This window comes from Bactrocera dorsalis, chromosome 5 (genome assembly GCF_023373825.1).
Source record: "Bactrocera dorsalis isolate Fly_Bdor chromosome 5, ASM2337382v1, whole genome shotgun sequence".
NCBI lineage: Eukaryota > Metazoa > Arthropoda > Insecta > Diptera > Tephritidae > Bactrocera > Bactrocera dorsalis.
In genome coordinates, this window is record NC_064307.1 from 46844660 (window position 1) to 46867385 (window position 22726).

Genomic DNA, 22726 nt, shown 5'->3' on the forward strand with positions numbered 1-22726 from the left:
GCGTTTTTCTTTTGCTTAATGCATAGGCATATATCAATCATTCACCGTTCTCACATATACTACTACTGTATATTTATATTTAAAAATTTGCAACGTTGTCAATTTTTAATTGTATAACAAATAAGCAGGCATAACGTAGTTTATATCAGTATTCTACTCATATTTTCAGCTAGGATGTGTTTTGAAATCATCTTTCCATTATAGTTGTTGTTTCCGTATGCTTTCTTAATTAGCCGCTTAACCGCCATGACAAAAATTATATACATGCATACATACATACGTACGTTATCTATGCAAGAAAATAAGATTAGTGAAGTACAAACGAACGAACTCTAAATTAAATTAAATGACAGATATACACGAGTGTACCAAATAAAATACACATTTTAAATGTTAAGGGGAAAATTGCTCGTAAAACAATGTCATATTGACTTTCAAAGACTCACGTTGAAGTATTGTCTTTATCAAAGTACAGACACTTTTGCCTTGACGACAAAAATAATTAACACAAATAATTGGATACTTTGGGTCTTTGGAATCAATTTTCTTTTTGAATTAATTTTATATTTTCAGTATCCTTATTTTAAGAAAAATATTTGTATGTACATATGTATGTATATATTGGCGGCTAGAAAAAATTAGCACACTAATTTTTCAAAACAACAACAATTGAAAGCATAACTTTCACAAATTTGCCACAAAAATTGCACAATTAGCATTATTTTAATTTACCTACATATGAATGTATGCAATTAAAGGCTAAAAAGAAAGAAATAATTAAACGAGAAAATAAGGCAAAATGCATCTAATAGTCTGCAGAAATAATATACAAAAACCTAACTAGAAAATTCCATCATTTGTTTATTTTTTTTTGTTTTTGCATGGTTTGCATATGCATGTGAGCGTGCGTGTGTGGTACAAACACTTGTTGTTTTAAGCTTTTCTATTTTTGCAAGCCAAATACGTAGGATGAATTGAGCTCGATTTTTAGTTACTTTTTTCAACTGTGCACTTTTGTTAAGTTTTTTGGTGTTGTTAATTTTAAATTATTATACTCATGTAGGTATGTATGTATATGCTTATGTATAACCAAATATTTAAATTTTTAAAAAGCGAATTAAACGAATGATTTGTCTTAGCTGGAGGATATATTCTAAACACAATTTTAGCACACTCCCTCTTTTAAAACAAATTGTAACAAATAAAGAAAACTATTTATACCAAATTTAACTAATTTTTTAAACTTTTGTTTTTATTTGTTTTTTAACTTCAAATTCAACAATTACTTGTAAATTATTTAATTATTACAGCTGTGCCCGCCCACATAAACGGTTGCAATAAACACTTCCAAATTATATATTGTACTGGTAGTAAAACGGCAAAAAAAATGTATAAAACTAAAACAAATATGGGCATTTCCCTCTTAAAACTAATTATTACACAATTACTTCTTTCCTTAAAATTTCTGCTTGCTATAATTTTGCTTTTTTGTTTTGCTATTGATTTAAAAATATATTTAATTATGTATGTGTGTACTATTTTTAAATGTAAGTAAATTTTTACGATATACATATGCGTTTCTTCTTTTATAAAATATTTTTTTTTTTTCGTTTTTGTTATTAGGATATTTCATTCTCTTTACACTTTCTAATTCACTTTCGCATTCATTTCCTGTTTTTTTTTTTTAATACAAAATTCCAACTTTGCGGAAATTTTGCAATCAGGGCGTATTTAAAACGATCAATAATTAATCCTTTTTATAGTAAAAAAATCATATTTACAAAAGCAATATATTTACTTATAGTAAGTATTTATGTATATGCACTTGTGTGTTTTTGCTTTAGGTGTGTCGGCGATCCCTCATTAAAAATACAATGATAGCAAGAAATACCAACAAATGCAAACCGTTAGCGAGTTACGTTTCAAATATAAAACTAGGGACAATCACTGTTAGTATAAATACGCCTCGTTTGCAAACCCATTCAATCTTCCGTCTTCTTTTCAGTTACTTATGCCTTTTTTTATTTTTATATAGGTATTATATTAAAAAAGTCTCACTCCAAAAAGCACAAAATCAAAAGTGTTCATTAACGTCATCATCATTGTTCGAATCATGATTCGAACCATTATCGTCGTCGTCATCATTTGAATCATCATCGTTCGAGTCTTCATCATTTGAGTCGGAAGAATCATCTGAATCGGAATCATCATTATTATTATTGCCCTGATAATGATGGTGTCCATTGAATTGTTCCGGTTCCCGTTGCTGGTGATGCTGTGCGCTATGTTGCTCATCAAAAGATGACGCGTGTGTTTGATTTTCCGGCGACAAATAGTACTGTTGATGCTGCTGTTGCTGTTGTTGTTGGTTATGGTGTCGTTGTAAGATGTTGTGTGTATGCTTTTTCTTTCTATGTAATGTTTCATCATTGTTTTGATGTTTATGTTGTTCTTGTTCATGTTGTATTATTTGATTTGGTTGTTGTTGCAGTTGTTGTTGGATATAGTATTGTGCTTGATTTTGATAGCCACTTGGTGGTGAATGATTGCTTTCGCTCCCACTCACCATTGGTGAGACACGCGCATTATGCGCAGTCGCAGCGGTCAACACATTGGTACTACCATCCACAAAATGCGATGTTGCACCTGCTGCCATATGCATTGCCGCTGTTGTGGAGGCATGCTGTAATAGTTGTTGCTCTTGTTGTTGCTGCTGATGGTGTTGTGCTGCCGCCACCGCAGCAGCAGCCGCCGCCATTGATGTTAATGTTTTATCATAATCGGTCACAAGCTGCTTTATGTGCGCCAACTTAGCATGCAAGTAATCAAAACGTTGTTTGTCGCGCTTCAATTCTTCCTCATTATTTATACGCTCATATTCGGCCACAATTTGCTCCTTAATATGCTCATAATCAGAACAACCTTGTGGCGCACGTTGCAGTTGATCAGCAAGAACCTGGAAGTTGCGGCGTACATCTTCGATGCGTTCCAACAGCTGGCGATACTCATCATAGTCCCGTTCAAATTCAGTCTTGTATTGGCGTCGCTGTTCAATGCTTGTGATAGCTGTGTAGCTGCTAAAATCATAATTGGGCGTTTCTGCGGCGTCTACGTCAACTGCGTCAGTGATGACGGAATGCTGCGTTACCGGCAGTTGAGAATTGCTTTCGAACTGTAGCTGCTGGTGCTGCTGCTGCTGCTGCTCCTGTTGATGAAGATGTTGGGGTTGGTTGTTATGCCGTTGCACTGGAGAGTTTGTGCTGGCGGAATGCGTTTGTTGCGATTGGTAATGTGTACCCTGCTGCAAGTACCTTTGTTGTTCTTGTACAGGTGGCGTAGGTGTGCGTACACCAACTCCACGCATTTGCTGTTTGTTACTTCCTGATGCTGTCGCCGTTGATGAGCCCATTGAATGTGACGTTGTCTGACTTTTACTGCCGCTATTACTTCTCCCCGCCGGCACATGATCTTCTCGTTCATTTTTACCGATGTTCGTAGCGGCTTGTATTTTTGGCGAGTATATGACACTATTACTTGACTTTTGTTGTTTTTGCTGCTGCTGCTGCGTATTGTTGGGCGACTGGTGGCGGTAGTTCACACTGCCACTACGATTGCTATTATCGCGTCCCGCTGATCTACTATTACCACTACTGGACTCTGGAACAAAATTAACACCGTATGGCAAGGAACTCTTAGGCGAGCTTGCTAATGAACTACGTTTTAAGGTATGCCTCAAATTATTACTGCTGCCTTCGTTCTCTTGTACATTATAATTGCTGTTGTTCCCGTTTCCACTGTTGGTATTATTTTTCGGCGAAATATTTGTCGTTGCGCTGAATGTACCACTGCTGCTTCCAGAGTGACGATTTTCTTTCGGATTACTGTTAGATGATTTACTATTGCCGCTACCGTTGGACTTGCGCGCATTGTTATTGCTCCCGTTGCTGCTACTCCCGCAGCAATGAGCTGTATAACCATTTCCTTGAGGATTTTCTATATTCAGCATGAAATCGTCCATATTATTGAGCACATTATAGCTTAGATCGCTATTGACAGAATTCTCACTGCTTTGCGTGGTGTTTCTGGGACCTTGTGGAGAATAGGTAGACGCTTTAGCCGTCGCATGTTTATTGCGCTGCATTGAGAAGCTAGTGTTACCACTATTCTTACTGTTGCTAATGGTACTAAAACTGGCGCCTGCACGTACACCGCTACCTCCAGCGCTATTATTGCTTGTCGCAGTCATGCGATTAACACCAGCTCCTGTGGCCGCCATATGACTAATACGTTGCTTCTTCGGCGGAAATGGCTCATCGTACTCTAGACTAGTGCGTTTCAAACTATTGCCGCCGTTCATACCACCAGCCAGTGGCGGAGGACTGCCCGTATGAGTTGAAGTTGGACTCTGTCCCGACGTAGAACTGCCCGCGTCTGAGCTAAGTGGTGGAGTTAGATTCTGAGGCTTGCGCCGTTTCAGCTGCTGCAGCTCCTGCTCAGTATAATATGGCCAATTTTCGTTTACGTCATTCCACATTTGGCGCCGTAAATTGTACGTATTGTCGCGTGAAAGTGCAATATCCTTGAGTATATTACTTATAAGTGAGCGTTCACGATCACGTAAACCTTCATTTTGTAAACGGGCATATAGTTCGGGCTTCTTGAAAGGCCGTAAGGCAAGTAAATGGATCAGGCGTTCGCGTATTTTACGACGCGATATGTCAGGTAACTTGCTGCCTCCACCATTAGCATTTGATGCTGCGCCACCTTTAGTGCCACTACCAGCCTTCGAACCGTTACTAGAAAACGATCCTCCGCCTCCTCCACGTGAGAAATTGCCATTACCGACACTTACATTACTGTTTAGCCGTGACTGTTTGCTGTTAACACCGCTATTAACTAACGTAGATGCGGTAGATTCGTTCGGCGAATTATGTTGAGTAGCTGACGCATACCCGTTGGCGATGCCACCCGCCAGAGTGGAAGAGAGCGATGAGGCGGACGTTAGTGACGGTGATAAGTTGTTCTGAGAATATACATTGCTCGCACTACCGTTACCATAACGATTATTGGTGCTATTAGTACCACTGGCAATTGTACCCAATCCTCCTAGAAGCGTGGGATTTGGTGAACGTGAAGATGAGGATGATGTGGACAAATTAGTGCCACCAAGTTTATTGTTCATACGTTCATTTGCCCCACTACCACTGTTTAACGTATGTTGCGTGGTTGGAGGCGAATTGTTATTCAGCGACGTTGTTAATTTACTACGACTAAGGCTACTTAAATAATTACTACTGCTATTGTTGTTGTTGCCATTGTTATTTCCACTGTGGCTCAAATGCGGATAGACTGTTGATGACGGAACAGATTTTTTTACCTTACGTCCAATATCAGTTTGATTTGGTTTAATTTCGCGTATACATTTGCTCTTCTCCGTCTCTTCGGCAATTGCCATTTTTGTACGGGTCGTGTCATAGATATCATCGTTTGCATGGATACGCATGCGATAGGGTATTGAACCGAGCACATCGAGACCTTCGGAAGTCTGTTGAATACACTCAAGGGATCCCTCAATATCATCGATAGTAAAACCAAATTTACGACCTTCATTGCTGTCCAATGTGGGAAAATAGATGACACCAGAATTGCCATTGACTTGAATTTTGGGACGTTGACCATTTGTGAAGCGTTTGGTATTCTCATTATGTTGATATTCTTCGATAGCGCGATATGCAGAATCTGTGAGTTTAACAAAAAAATAGTCCTTGGATTCATCGGAGTAACGATTTTGTGACATGCCATAGTTGCCGGACGAGAGTGCTGAAGGGCATTTTGCAGTAGCGATCGAATTTGTCATAACGCAATACAATCAAACTGCGTGGGGATTGATTATTGGTTGTGTTTAATTCAATTGATAATTCACACTCTTCAACACTTATAAGCCTTAAGTTGTTTATGTTATCCTTTTCTGACAATGAAGTACAATATTTAGTATTTCAAATTTATTATCTACTTCAGTTACCGGTAGAGTTAGGACAAATTTACCTTGATATATATAAAATTTTTGCGCAAGTGAGTTACTTTTTTCTTCGATACTTGTATGACTGCTTCTAAATAGTGCTTGGAGTTTGATTTGCGACTGTGGAAGTATAACGTTTGTTCGCGTTATGTATTAATTGTTATTTTTTACTGTAGGAAGCATCAACCGTGGAAGAGTTGTCGTTGGCCGCTATAGTAGAATTTTAACAATACAAACTCTTAGGACTTTGTAGTATTGCAGTGCTTCTATTTTAACCTCTTCAGTTGTATTTATTTTGATTATTTGTTTTTAGAGTTTTACTCGATTTCATTTGAATAGCTTTTTGTGGAACTTTTTAAAGTGCCAAGATATAAATTGCGTACTGCAATAAGGTTGTTAACTGTTGAAGAATCAATGATTCCACGTGTATTTTGTTAACGTCTACTCTAGTATTGTTTGGAGGACAAATCGTTTCGAACAATTATTTACTTTTTATTTATTTTATAATTTGTCTAACGAAAAGTTTTTTAGTCGTAGTTGCACCACTAATTTTTTGTCTTTGTTGGTGCGTTATTATATTTGGCTTTGTTGTTGTAATTTTTTGATTTCACGACTTTTCTTAGACACTGTTTTTATTCACTTCCGTATCCACTGTGAATAATGATTACGCGTGATTTTCATTGGTTAGGATCGAATGAAGGAACTGCGGCGGAAATTTTTGACGCGTCTTGATCGTATGCAATTTTATGTTTTTGATTAAACCTTTAAAATGTTCTTTTTTTTCATATATGTATAGTATTCTAGATTCTTTAAGCAATACTGCGACGAAAAAAATTGCCTTCTTTCTTTTTCTAATTAATTCGACTGTGGATCGCGCTTTGTTAATGTGTGCGTACGGGGTGTGCAATAAAAAATAGTCACAGACACAGGCACGCTTGCTGATCTGTTTACTGTCTGTATTAGGGGGCTTTTTCGCAGCCGCTGTACACCGTCTTACGTGTGGCCTATTTGTGTATTGGTTATGCCCTTGTTAGCTCTGTTGGTCGTCGCTCACCGTCGTTCGACGTGATAATTTTTTAATGTTCTCTTTTATTTTTCACGGGTAAAAACTATTTTATATGCAATTACACTCGAGACATTTAAATTTTGGTATGGTTGGTACACAAAGTAATAATTCTTGTTAAATAATAATGAATTTATTTAATTGGGTTAAGGTAGGCATTGATTTTGCTGCTGCTGGTGCACTTGCTTCTGCCACAGCGATTGTTACTGTTTTTTTTTTTTGGTTTTATATTTGTGTAATTGTATTGGTTATTACTGTTTTTATTAATTGTAGATTTTGTCGTTGTTTTTGTTGTTATTTACGGCCACTACTATTATAGCTATAGATGTAGTTATAGTTGTGGCTGTGATTGCTACTGTTGCTGCTGCTACTACAACTACTGTTGATGAAAGTACAAACAGTTGTGGTATCTGCAAGATACGTTGTACGTATCTCCATCTGTCACTGCCTACATTTGGTGTGTTAAAGCAAGACAACAATATGTACTTAGCTCTGGTAGATTTTCGCTTTGTTTCTAAGTAGTATATAGATATGTGGCGACGTTGTCTTTGAATTTCAGCTGCTATTGTTGTTATTGCTAAAAGTCATTTGTGTATGATTTTTACAATATATATTTAATTCAATATGCACACACTTGTAGAATGTCAAAATGAAAGAAAAAATACAACAAAAGCAAAAGCGTTGCGTTTATTTCTTCTATATCTCCTGTTTTTTTGTCAACGTTTCATTTTAATATATGCGAAATTTTTGCTCGTTTCTTCAATTAGTTATTGTTGGATTTGCTCTTGGTGCTCTGGGGATTTTAGGTTTTTTATGATTTTTTGCTTCTTTTGCTCTTTTCAATTATTTTTTTCATGCATATACTGTATTTTCTGCTTTAACTTTTTTGTTAAAAAAACTTATGATTAATATTATTCTTGCAAAATTTTGATCAGTTTCAGCACACAATTTACGTTTCGAAGTCACAAATTTTATGGAGCACTTATTACGATTATTTTTGTACAATTTTCAATTACGTGAATTTTCGGCTTCTAAAAAACTAAATAACTTTTTGAATAACACTTCAATCACTCTCTCCGCTCAATTATATGGTGTGCACGACGCAATCATATATAGTATATGTTAATTTAAGTTCATTTTAAATTAAGGTATCTTTATCGACGTCCGAAAGGTATCTGTGAAACGAAATCGAAACGAGTTGTTTTCCAAGCGGTTGCTTGCTTGACTGGCTGGTTGGTTGTTTGGTTAGGTAGTGCTTGCCTTGCTTTTAGCGTTGTTGTTGGGCTCGTACTGCTGTTACTGCTACTTTAATTTCAGTTTAGTACGTGCTTTGTATCACTTGTTGTTGCTTCCCGACTGCTTGCTTGTACGTTGCTGTCACTATTTGTTGTTGTTACTTTTATATTGACATATCAGCACAAAGTCGAATGAAACAAGTTTGCAATTTGTAGTCTCTAACCTCGCTCTCTCTATTTCATGCACTCTTTTTCTCCAATTCACTGCGCGATCATTCTCCGACCTCTTATACTCTTTCAATCTGCTCTCTCTCCCTTTTCGACAGGCACTTAAAATTATACTTTTTTTTAAATACACCCTAATCAAGCAACTTTTAAACAAAAAACAAAAAATTTAAATCAACTCTGTGGTTTTTCTTTGGAGATAATTTCCTTTTTCCAGGCCAACAGATATTGTGATGTTCGATGTTAAGCTAATTTTTTGCTTTCCTTTTTCTTGTAACACAAACCAGTTTCTTCTTATAAGTATTATTTAACACACGAATGTGTATATTCACCCTCTCATAAAATCGAACATTTACTAAATTTCATAGTCTTGGTCCCACCACTCTCTCATTCTTGACAATATTTCTCTCAAAAATCGCTGGTTACCTGTAACTTTACCAGCTGTGCTAATAAACACGTTCGTTGAAAAACGACGAGTGAATTATGCATTAACGAGCGAATGACAAAACAAAATGAATATGGTGTAGCGGGGCGATGTTGGGTGTGTTGTATATAAACGTAAACACATACAAAAACGCTGAAGTATCTTTTGCTTTTTGTACAAATATGACTATTTTCGAATTGACTCGACCGCCCGCTTTTTTGTTGTTGTAGTTACGTTTGCCAACACTCGCTGGAACTTATTCTCAACTTCTCACTGGCGAGAACTTGTCGATCACTACTGGTTTGTTGTTGTTACTTATACTAATTTTACGGTATTGTTTACGTATATTTTAATTTATATTTTTCTTTTACGATCGCCAAAAATGCTTCCAATCTCCACTAGTCGCTGAGTTGCCTTGTTGTTTTTGTAAATGAACTTTGAAGGTAGTATGCTCGACGAGAAAGAGTTCTACAAAAAATTGCTTTATTTGTAAAAAAATGGTTGAGTAGGGGTTATTGACAGTAATATGAAAAAATGCAATTTTTGTATCTTAAACCGAAATAGCTCTGTACAAGACATTCGTCACTTCAATTGCACGTGTATTGATAAATAACAGGGTATGTATTTTGAGATTAAATTACTACTATTTTAATTAGTTATTAACGATAAGTCTATCTACAATTTTAAACTTATTATTAAATTTATGATTATATTATATGTAAATTCGTACTAACTCAGTAATGAGGACTGAAGTTCTTATTTTATATTTAATTAATATATGGTTAAGAAGAGATTTGCAACAAATGAATTGGATAAAATTTATCTGAAGGTATTCGATAATATTGATACATCTCAGCTGACAAACATAAATAATTACATACGTACAGATGTTGTGTTCATTGCAAATTTTTCTAGAGGGTTCTCCCGTTTATTCGATTAAGCAAGTCAAATAAAAACAAATATGATAAATAAAAATTTGAAGACGTCCAAGTTGTAATGTAAATTTTGTAAGTTCAAGTTTTTCTGTTGAATCAGAAAGTGAATAATAGTATCATCAGTAGCACATTTTTTGTGGTTTGATATGTTGGCTGATGTGTCCTAACTTGCTCGAAAATAGCGTAGTATTTTCAAGAACCTATAGAGCATTTATTGTTTAGAAGCTGATAAATTTATAGTGTTTTAGCAGTTGTAAGCTACGATTTAAATATGTAGATGCAGATTATTTTGGTAAAAATTTATTAACTAAACAACTGGCTATGGATGATTTCATATTATGTTAACGAATTAAAATAATTGTCTTTTCTTCTAGCTAAACTATAATCAATGGAGCTTATAACAACTCAATTCGGTTTAAAAATACATTGCTTTTTCACATATACACCGTCCAAATAGTATTCACCAACTCACTTTATGTACTCTTCGGTGATGTCCACACTGATACTTTGTGGTTTAAAGTGCAATTGCAACTGACGAATAATTCGGGATGAACGGAATCTAATGGAAATGTAAGAACTTGGCTGTTAACATACAAATTGACTCTTGATGTGATGACGAAAATTTCTATAAAATTTCTTCATTAGTATATGCAAAGTACATTTTATTGTTTGAGTTGCATGTATTGGATTTACAGCAACATTATTATTTGATAATTTACTTGCTTACTGTATGTTTGATGAACTGCAAAATAGCACTCTTTCAAACTCAATGCCGTCTTATCTCTCTTCTCTTCTCTTCTTTGCCCGGTTTTCGTGAATGCAGTTTTTGTTATTACTGGTTTGTCAGTTGTTGCGATTGAGTTGATGTTTGGCTCTTTGGTGGCGTGGTGTTGCTGATGATGAATTTGGACTATTGACGTTCTAATTTTGAATTCTTTTCCGATGTTCTTTTTTATTCCTTGGGTTTGTTAGAGTATGTGTGATTTGCGGTTTAAAAGTGCTTTTTGTAGAAAATATAAAACTTATTTAAAATAATTTTATCTCTGGGAATGTATATGTATATTTGCCGCTCGCCGTTTTTGCCCTGTTTTACGTTGTTTCCATATGTCACTTTATCGATCGTAAAGAAATATTTTTTTTGTTTAAATGCTATGGTGTTTTTGATTGTCACCAATAAGCAATACCGTTTGCGCGCATAATTTCTTATCGTAGTGCCTTAATGAACCGTTGAGATTGTTATTATTTGTTTATTTACCGTGATTGACATTATTTTGCACTATTTTCACTTTTTATATATTACTTTGCCACTTAAACCAAAATTTTTTTGTTGTTGTCTTCTTGCGTAGTCGAAGCATTAAAACTTCGCGAAAAAATTTGTTGTCTCAAATGTGGGAAAATTGGTTAACTAAATAACTGTTATAAAACTTAACACAAGTTCCGAGGTTATTTATTAATTTACTTAGTAAAAATGTTAGTATTATTATTGCATAATACTTAACCTCGGGTAAAATAATAAACTCTCTTTTTAAGAGTGTTCTAATATATTTCTCTAGCAAACACGTATACAAAAATTATAAAATCTATACTTATGTAAATTATGTAACTTGCCATACATTTTCTCCATATTTTCTTTTTGAATTAATTCAGAAATGTATAGGATGGCAATGCATACTGTTAGGGAATGTACAGTCATTTACAAAGAAATAGCACACTTCTAAAATAAATTATTCAAATCAGTTTTTGGTCTTATTAAATAAGTGCATCGCAATAATTTACTACGTTAGTGTATGTCTTGACTTCTACAACTTATATAGGTAAACTGATTTGTACAAATACTCAATATTAATTGGTGGTCATGGAAAAGACATTGTTTTAACTTTAGCTGTTAAATAAAATAAAAATATGTAACAAATGAGTATAAATTTGCATTGTACTCCGGAAAAAGGGAGAATGATTTTTGATCCATAGAAAAATTTAAAGTAGTAAAGTAATTAGTATAGAAATTTAACTCAAATTACCAAAATTATGAATTGTTCGAGAAAATGGTATATAACGCCATATAAATTTTGTTAAAAGTGACCCTAATTTGCTGATTAAAAAAAAATTTTAAAGCTCTTGCACGTAAAACAACGGAACATGCTGACAAAGTCGTCATCAGAAAAAGAAAGGCTGATCCTTTTAAACCTTTCCGAGAGATTGTGGCTGAAATAATTGATGATATTGGGTTAAGCGTATCCCTTAGATTTGTAAAAAGTGGTCTTATCTTAATGATGCTCAGTTGATTCGACGAATGAGTCAAGATAACATCATTGATGTCCAAAAGAAACATAAGAGTACGGCTGAATTTTGCTTAAGAACATCAGAACAACAACAATGAAACAAAGGTGAATCGTATTCGATATGCCCAGACATATTACCACAAACACACTACAAAAACCGTTAAACACGACGGTGGCAGCATGGAAGTCTGGGGGGACAAATTTTCATACCTCAACTTTCTCAAAACTACATGGAACCATTTGAGTTCGAATCGATACCTGTTAATTGGAATTTTATGCGTGTTGGGTACCCAGATAAAAGTGTGAAGAATTGGCTGACTGCAGAAAGTATTGGGCAGCGCAAAGTCCCGATGCAAACCCCACTGTAAATTTATGAAGCGATGTCCTGATGAGATATTTTGATACAAGAACATTCACTAAAAAATATGTATATGCATATGTTTATTTGACAATTAATCAATTAAAATGCTTTATGCATATAATTTTCAAATAATCATAAGAACGTTAAAACATATGAATCAAAATATGTGAGATGATCTTATTATATCAAGATCGTGTCTAAAATTAACACATTTTCACTTAATTGAAACGTATACACTTAATTGATATGCATACATTTAATGTTACTATAATTTTTTATAATTGTTCTATTCATAACCCTAAAACGAAAACCAAAAGTTAAAAGTAATTATTTCGTTGGAGGTTCGATTGATTCGTGTGACCTTCAGAGTGAGAAGGCAAATGCCCATAATGCTAACAGTGTGAAAAAGATAGTTATAAGAAGATACGAAGAGCGGTAAACTCAATGAAGAGAATAATATATGTTTGCAAGTGTGTATAGCTGCAGATATCTAAGGAGATATTTACATATGTACGTATGTATATTGACAATGCGCGTACATATGCAGATGCAAATATGCACGACAGTATTAGTACAATTAGATCGGACATAAGCGAGAGAGAAAAGTGAGTGAGAGCAGTCATTTAGTTCAAACTCAACACAGCTTATATGAAAGTAAAATTCAGCAAGAGAAGTTTAATATTTTTTTGTTATACGAGGTGTGTTCAAAAAGTATCGCGAATTTTGTGTTTTTTCAAAAATTATTTATTTATTCATGAATATCTATTTTGTCCCCTTCAAAGTAATCCCCATGAGATATTATACGTACACTTGTGCCAACGGATTTTCCAATCTTCGAAGCACTTCAAAACTCATTTTTTTATCTTCTTCAGCTCCTCCTTCGATCACTCAAGTCAAGAGAAGCGTAACGTCGCCCTTTCATGGGCCTCTTCAGTTTAGGGAACAAGAAAAAGTCACAAGGGGCCAGATCTAGGGAATACGGTGGCTGCGGCATCATTAGTGTGTTGTTTTTTGGCCAAAAAGTCGGGCACAAGCTACAATGTGTGAGCAGGGGCGTTATCGTGGTGCAAAAGCCAATTTTTGTTTTCGTTTCGTTTCTGGCGGATTGCTTCGCGCAAATTGCGCATAAATTGCAGGTAATATTCCTTATTGATCGTTCTTCCCTGTGGCAAGAACTCATGATGCACCACGCCCCTGCAATCGAAGAAAACTGTCAGCAAACTGTCGCGATACTTTTTGAACACACCTCGTATGTATGTATATTGTAAGAGACAAAGTATGGCTAATGCTTAGGTTTTTAATAATTTTTTATACCTACTAACGTGAACTCACTTATTTGCTACTGTGTGTACATATGTACATCGTAGATTTATATATACATATGCATATGTATGCTTAAAAATCTAGAGAAAAGGCTGTAAAGTAGCTTATGCAGACGATTATCAATACGAAATGAAATCAAGTATCAATTTTGCATTTTTTTGGACCAGGATGAGGTTCGATTAGCAATTATCCGCCTGAAAGACAACAAAGTGGTAGAAGCCGATGGATTACCGGCCGAGCTTGTGCTTTTCCCAAACCACAAAAAGAGGGCCAATTATCGTGGGATAAGCCTTTTAATATCGCACATTAGGTTTTAACGAGCGTATTGTGTAAAAGATTGAAGCCCACCATTTACAAACTGATTGGACCTTATTATCGTGGTTTTAGACCTGGAAAATCTAATATCGAACAGATTACCATATACGCCAAACCTTTGAAAAGACCCGTGAAAGGAAGAACGACACACACCATCTCTTCGGTATCCCCGCAAACCTAATACGATTGTGTAAACTGACATTGGCAACAATATGCAGTCTATGAAACGACGATTTGCACGAGATGTACGGCGACATTGACATAGTTCAGCGAATCAAGAGGCAGCGGCTGTGCTGGCTAGGTCAAGTAATATTTAGCGTCTCTAAAATAACTTTATTGGCTTCTACCAAATTTTCTACGTCTCCCGAAAATATTAATCATTTTAAGAATCTAACACTATTGTGGCTCACTTTATGTATATAGTGTACTATCTGTTAAACCTCAGTATTTTATCTTAAACATTGATATATCCTTTAACAGATCGAATCTGCAAAAAAATTAAATATATAACAAAAAAAATTAGACCAATATTTTTTAGTCTTCTAAAACGTTATTCTTGAATGTCGAGAGAGAAAAAACTTTATTGAAAACCAACTGAATTTGTTACTGGATAGCAATCTTGTAATGAATCAGCATCCTTAAAAATTCACAAAATAAAAAAAAAATGTGCAATTGTTAATTTTTCAGTATAATTGCATATAAGTATGAATACTCACACTTTACGTAATTTCAATGGTAAAGTAATTGGGCTTTAGATTGACTGTTTAGGCTTTGTTGAGGTTAAATGACTCACTCAATGAAAAATGCAAGTATGCTAAGTGCGAATTATCGTCTAATCGAAGAACTAGGGATAACATGCGGAAAGCTAAATAAAACAAATGAGATATATATGTAGCTAGTTACCAAAATACAAAATAAAAGAGAGCAGAACGAATAATAACAGTTCAATCGACCAACTAACGAGCTAATAACCGTTTGTTAGTACCATGACTGGCGAATCAGCATACCGATCGCTGTTAACGGTCATAACTGCATACATAGCTCACCAGTCGTTCCAACTTAATTCCATTTTTTGGAAGGGGCTGCAAGGCTATAAAAACGGTAGCCATAGAAAAACGCAAACTATTTAAGTAAAAAATACAAAATACCGTCGAGTATAAAGATCTACTGCGCTCACTAAAACATACGGTATACGAAAACTAACAAAATAAGATATGTTAAAAACGATAACAATTACAAAAGTATTGCACCAATTACCCTAAAGCTGCATTCGAAATATAATTTAAGCTTTATGCGAAAGAGTTGGCATGCAGGAATGGAAAAAAATATAACAAAGCGAAATGCGAAAAAACAAGTTTTCAAGCTAAGACAATTCGAAGCAAAGCTCGACGGAGAAACAATTTAATAAAATAAAAAAAAACTGAACAAGGAAATCAGTAACCAAACAGACTACCTGACAGCCAGCCAGTGAAATATATAAATCCATTTGCTTCATAAGTATATACAGTCCTGCACAGAGAAATAGCAGTATTTGAGCATGTAAAAAGACGTTTATTATTAATATAAACAGAAAACAACTTCATTTTCTCAATTGGTATAGCATAAATTAAGTTAAGTTATAAATCGGCAATTAACAAATTAAAGTTTTATTTCAATAGTTCTTTTTCAAAATATTATTGAGCTTCCAATTGGTTTTCGGATCCAATACGATTCACCTTTGTTTCATTGCTCCCAAGTACTACTTTCCAACATTCTAGGTCCTTTTCTAAATGTTCTTTAGTAAACTTCAGCTGTGATCTTGTTTCTTTTGGACAGTAGTGTTGTTGTTGTTACTGTAGTGGCAGAATTCTGCCGAGTTGACAGTCTGGGTTCGTTCCGGTTACGTAAACCCGACTGTCGGTGGACTATAACTCATTCGTCCAAACAACTGAGCATTATTGAGACGTCTACTGCATACAGTAAAACCTCATTTCTTTCAGCAATAATATCTCGGGAAGATATAAAAGGATCAACTTTTCTTTTTCTGATGATGTCTCGTCTCTATTATTGTTTTAATTTGAATTATTTTTTTTTTTTTTAAGTGTGCTATTTCTTTGTCCATTACTGTATATATTGTATTTACATATGTATGTACGCACTGTATTATGGCTGGTGAATATAAGTAGTTTCTATTCGTGTAGCAACTGCGATTGTGACTGGCGTTGGCTTTGGGGTTTTGGTTTAAGGTTGTGCTGCATATGTATGACCGTTTTTTATCTTTATGTTAATACTACTTGTACACATGTGGGGCCATTTAGATACACATACAAATGTAACAAGATGTATACATACAGACAAGTACGTAGCTCCATATGCAAGTGACAAATGTATAATCAACTGCCGCACTGGCAGCATACCACAATCGAAAACGAAGAATTAGAGCATGAGCATTAATAAATAACCGTTATTATTTGAATAACGAACTCTATTTAAATATTTTTGCTGAATTAAACGATGTGTTAAATAACACATTTTACAAAAATGATGACCTGTCAAATTTCAAATATTTTTCGATGTAAACTCACAGTTAGTTGTTTTATTTCAAGTTAACTGAATCTTGGCGCTTTGAAGCATAAACACATACTCCTACATTCCTAAATAATTCCATTATAGGTGAAATCTTCGTACATAAAAAAATAAGGCAAGCTACCTGTCAACTTTGTCTGAAATCATGTAATGCCTTTAAATATTAGTTAGTTTCAGATAACGAGACGGATTTGTTTCAGGTACCCCTTTCCGAATTTTATAAATGCGTTACATTGTCCCAATATCAATTTCCAATTAAAGAATTTTATTTCGAAATGGGTCCGAAGAACTATAGCGAATTAGCCAAGGCAAAAAATATAAAATCTGCTCGATTAAATAAAGCAACCCCATATACATTAACGTAAAAATATATAAATTATATAAATAAAGATTTGATTTTTACATATTCCTTTACTAAAAATGTCAAGAACTAATTTACTTAAATTGTATATAAAACTGAAATATATGAAACGTGTGATATTATTTGATTGTTTGGCAATAAGTATAACTCATATTATTATACCCTCAACAAGTTATATACATATGTACATATTTGTATTAAGTATGCCACGAAATTCGTAACATACAAAAATATATATAAAAGATCAACATTTAGCCATATCATTCCCTCTCTCCGCAGATACGCGAACTAATGTCTTTTTCTCCCCAAAAAACAGTTAGTTTTTTAGAACCGCTGATATCAGATCACTATGGTTTATGGATACTGCTATATAAACTAAACAAACAAGATCTTGTGTGGACATTTTTTTTATTTGACGAGATATGTATCTTCACGAAATCTTCAGCATATATCCAAGGCAATGATACAATTTCCGAAGAAAGTGCTCAAATTACTATGGCATATTACCGAAAAACACGTTTCTTTCTAGTTTTATAATACACTTCACACTAGTGCGTATTTTTATCCATGGGCCTGGACTTCCATAGGATTGCCTCAATGAAATGGCTGAAGACCATCAAATTAATTTACACTGCAGAGCACTTATGACCCAAAATGGAGATGATAGGAACACACAGAAAAATAGGTGAGCAAGCGAAACAAACCACAACAAGAGAAGCCAAATTCCACTACGGAATCAAAATCTATGTGAATTCATACTATTAAGTGTATGACCAAATACCATGGACCAACTAATCGACTGACAAAACGACGAGCAAGCAATTCACTCACGTTATTCGGACTGGGTCGAATTTGCTACATATTTTTATTGTTGTTTTGAGCTGATTGCATACTTGCACAGAAGTTCCAATGAACGAACGAACGACCGTAAAAACAGACTGACGACAAATGTACGAATAGACGCCAGTTTTAATGTGTAGACGAATTGCTTTATGAATGCTGCACCGTCGTCGCACAAACAATACTTTCACTTCTTTGCGTTTTTATTTCGAACATTTTTTTCTTTTTGTAACTTTATTTGTAATTCTTTTTTCAGCTTGTTTTACTAGATTGCTTTTCGTTTCATATATGTACTTTACTTTGCAAAGCTGTTGCTGTATAATTTTATATATATTTTTTCTTCAAATTCAGCGAATACAAATTATGCCTCGCGTATTCAACGAACGGTATAGATACCATACCAAAAGCAGAAATAACAACAACCAACACAGCAACCACAGTGCGATTTTATTTAATTTACTTTGACTTTTTTCTGCTACATATGTACATATATCTGCCTACAGTAATTTATAATTTTTGCCAATTCCCGATGAAAATGTAATTTTAGTATATTTTTTTGACCGATTGCATTTCATTATATATATGTACATACATATAGGCGTACAAATGCACACGTTTCATCTTCTCTTTCTGCTTTAAAAGTAATATAAATATGTGAACACAAGGTAAATGAATTCAATAAGATTCTTAACCCGTGAGTGCTGTGAACTCAGGGACGACAAATGCTTATCTACCACCTCCTCTTCAAATAATTTATTACCAATTATATTACGAACTATTTTAAAAATAAAAAGAAGTCCACAAATTTAAGTATTTTTTTTACATAATAAAACTGTGGTTTAAATAATTTTTAATATTAATGTGAAAACGAAAAGTAATAAATGTATCGTACTAAATTCACCTATTTCTATCTAAGTTAAAAAAATATTAACTTTTGTAGCTTACAAAAAGCTGGGAACTTAAAATTTCGGGTGCTTTCTATTTTACATCAACATAATTGAATTTGGAAACATGGACAATTAAAAATACCCGTGCAAAGGTGCAACATACAATATGTACATATTTTATTTTAATACAGTTCAATCTAGCAAACCTTGCTTCATTTTTCAATTCTGTTCTTCCAGTCAATGATTAACAGCATCATTCCTAATCTGGGTTTAAGCGAAATTAGCAACTTCTATAGATGATGTAACGGATTTTTATCTTTGCTTTAATAATCATCTTTAATATATTGTCTAATTAATAATTTTAACAACCACTCTTCATTATAAAAGCGAACGAGTACTATATGGTAGTGCAAATATATACATACATATGTATGTATGTACATGAATCATTGAGATTTACTAGAACTGATCGATTTTTTAGCATATTTTCTCAATAATTTGCAAAAACTATTGTAAAGAAACTACTTTATCATTTTTATATTTAGAAGCGAAATAACAGGGCTTAAAAAAACTTTTGAAATATATGTATATAATGTTTAACAATTATTATAAGCATATACATTTTTTAACAATGTTTCATAATAATTACTGTAAATTAAAAAATCACGCTTGGGGCATAATTTTATCTTAAGAAAAATCCAATCTATGATTTTCCATAATAATGTATTATTAAATATTATAAACAGATTTAACAAAATTTACACAACCAGTATAATGACCATATGCTTGCTCATTACAATTGAAACAACGGGAAATCCATAGTTAATAAGAACTAAAAATAATATAACCTTTGAGAATTTTTTCTATATTTGCAAAAGAATATAGGTGATTCACAATAATTTAATTAATTTTTGGCACATTTTTAAAACTTATTGAAAATTTTGAGGCATTTACACATTTATACACGTATAAATGAGTATGTATATATGAAAGTAAAATGTCTGGCATATTTTCTACCCCTACTCTCACAAGGTGGTGAAATCAGTCATATCGGCTTTAATAGCAGTCCCTATTCTTAGTATACCTTTTCGTTTGACTTCTAAGAATTGCCACACCCCCTAGTCAACATCCTAATCAAAATATGTAAGAAAAAAGAGATTTTTAATCCAGGATATCTATTTTCGAATTGTATTATTTTTATAGTCACAGTTAAAAAGTTGAAGAATCGTGTAGAAAAGAGGCAAACAAGAGACGGGCAGTGGAAGACGACTTTGTGAGACACGAGACGACGAGCGATTTTGCACGAAACTCGAGGAAACACATATGTATAAGCGAGGTGACACAAACAACTACACATACCACGACGGCACAAATGACAGCGACTACGGCGCGTTTGTTAACGGTTGCGACTTTGACAACGACGACGACGACCACGGCAATAAGATAAAGTCACGGAAGCAGAGACTCAAGCGGGAACGAGACAGTAGCAACATAAGCGAATACGACTACATGCAAATAACGAGCGAGCGACAAGAGTAAGAAATTATTACGAAGAAAAAGTTTTGAAATGCATATTTTTATATATGGATAAACTTTTAATTTAATTTAGCGTTTTTCTGTAATTTGTTTGTTCTTAAAAACTTTATAAAGTGCTTTTTCACTAGAGCACACACCTTTTCTCTTATACGTTTTTTCGCTGTCTTAAATAATCACAATTTTAGAATTAATCACTACACTGTTTTATAAACGCTAAATTTTCACTCGTAATCAAAGTTTTAATATCATTACACACCTTATTAGCTATTTACGCGAATAAAAACGCAAATTTTAAGGAATTTATGGATATTTTCACAATCAAGTTCCCCCAAGTCGAAATCAGAAATCACGTCATGGCTGCCACGTCCAAGCAACAATGAATCGAAAAATACTCACAGCGGCCCACTTCACTCGTTACGCTTCACTCACTCACACTGATTCGCTCACTCGCTCGCTCCTTCAACCATGGATAACCAGAGAATGTAAAGCATATGTTTTAAGTTCTCTGGTATAACCGCGGCTCGCTAGGGGATGCTGTGATATATGAAACACTTTATTCCAAACATGTGTATATGAAAACAGTCGTAACTCAAAGTGCTTGGGAATGCACAATAGCAAAGGGCCACCACCAATGGGTCATAAATATGAACAAATGAACATGCTATACAACTAAAAAAAGGAAAGTCCGTTGTAAATGTTGAATACTTGCACTTATTAATCTGACAAATGACACATAAAAGCCGGAATAATTGGAATTTTGGAACAACGTTGAGTGTACGGCTATATTTCTATGCAAACGAGTAGCTGCGCATGTTAAGACTTCGTGTAAATTTCGCTTTGAATATTTAAGAGTGTAAAAGAGCCAACACTAGCATATTTGAAATGATCTCCGGCTCAACTTAATACGAAAAGGTAACAGGTATATAGATATGGCATGCAACAGCATGTTAAATTGTCAATCAAAGAGACAACGGAAAAAATTCGGTAGTGTTGTGATTCATATAGGTAGGTATGTTCTCAAATTAACAGAGAAACATCAGAGTTTTTGTGGTCCCATATATTAAAAACAAAAAAAAAAAAAAATGCCGTCAATAAATAAGACCTTCAAATAATAAATAACCTTTAATTGAGCATACACAGTTAGTCAAGTTGAAAAATAGAAGTAAAGCTTTCAATGTATGCTAATATGTCGATTCCTACATATGTATATTATATTTTGAAATAATGATTTTAGCCATCACCCAACTGTTTCTTCAACTATTCAGATTGACAACTACCTTGTATAATATATGAGAATACATTTGTATTTCCATTCCAACCGTTTTGACACAACAATCATTTTATAGACGGAGAATAGCTTTCCATAACGACTCTCACAATTGTTTACCATTTCAAGATATCTCTTATCACTAGGAGAACGAAACGAAATTGTTTCAATTTCCGAATATCTCCTTATGAAGGAATGTTCATTATTGGGAACGGTACTGATGTAATACGAATTAAAAAAATGTATTAGGGAGGAGATATCACATCAAGTGGCTTTAAATAATTACCAAGTTAACAGATGAAATAAATTCTTATCAAAGGAATACCGAATAATGCAGCAGGACTGAACCTCTCTTACTAAATTATATGTGTCAAATAAGTATCGATAACCGAACAAAATTAAAATAGTTTTATTAAAAAGATTCTCGTAAAGGTTTGTTAAGAGGATGGATGTACATTTTAAATTATGTACACAATAAATATTTTAATTTATTGCCACTTTTATGAATTTTATTATAAATTCGAGTTATCTTGAGTAACGAGGGTAGACATGTACTATTCATTATTCAGACTTGTGTCTTGCATACAATAGCACCTCAAATTCATCTACACCTCTTTCTATATAGTCATATTTCCACAGCTTTTGTTTGATGACCTCGAGGGATGGCAATATCTAGCCACGAAGAAATCTACTAAAAGATAATAACTATTTTTAGTGTGAAAAACCGAATTTAGCAATAATACATCAACTTTTTTTAAACAATATATTTCTTCATATGCTGGTCTTTCAAAAATATGCAGTATTGCTAAAAAAAGCACAATTCCGATTTCTTTGGTGCCGCGATCTGAAGGTACCGTTGGAAAGAGGAAGTCCTCCTGATTCCCAAAAATTCCAACGTTTCAACATGCTATTTCCCCACATTAAACACACTTTTCGCACGTTTTTTACTTCAAATTAATTAAACTAAACAAACATTTAAATACATCCACATTTTTCACTTTTTGTAGGCCGAAGGCCGCCAATGCAGAAAGGAGTATCATACGAAATTACTGCAGTTAACCCGGTTATTTTTTTAGAGCGCGGCCAAAGGC

General features: G+C 34.0%; 2 protein-coding genes across 8 annotated transcripts in view; both read right to left on the reverse strand.

The window, feature by feature from the left end:
- Nucleotides 1–22726, reverse strand: part of LOC105224268 (chromodomain-helicase-DNA-binding protein Mi-2 homolog) — a 36915-nt gene that overhangs the window by 11008 nt on the left and 3181 nt on the right. The window lies entirely within an intron of this gene.
- Nucleotides 1232–20764, reverse strand: LOC105224266 (RNA polymerase II elongation factor Ell). Of its 7 annotated transcripts, none has more exons than XM_049458465.1 (4): nucleotides 20625–20764; nucleotides 10629–10901; nucleotides 10374–10526; nucleotides 1232–9434 (listed from the first exon to the last, which is right to left on the reverse strand). In XM_049458465.1, the coding sequence occupies exon 4, from the start codon at nucleotides 5855–5857 to the stop codon at nucleotides 2075–2077; it is 3783 nt and encodes a 1260-aa protein (XP_049314422.1). In that variant the 5' UTR covers nucleotides 5858–9434; nucleotides 10374–10526; nucleotides 10629–10901; nucleotides 20625–20764; the 3' UTR covers nucleotides 1232–2074. The 7 variants fall into 7 exon arrangements, with proteins under 7 accessions (XP_049314422.1, XP_011200599.2, XP_011200597.2 ...); XM_011202297.4 differs by having other exon boundaries at nucleotides 10374–10460; nucleotides 20625–20741; XM_011202295.4 differs by having other exon boundaries at nucleotides 10621–10901; nucleotides 20625–20741.

Excerpts from the sequence above, each read along its gene's own strand:
- LOC105224266 (XM_049458465.1), bottom strand. The coding sequence starts at position 5,857 with ATGACAAATTCGATCGCTACTGCAAAATGCCCTTCAGCACTCTCGTCC.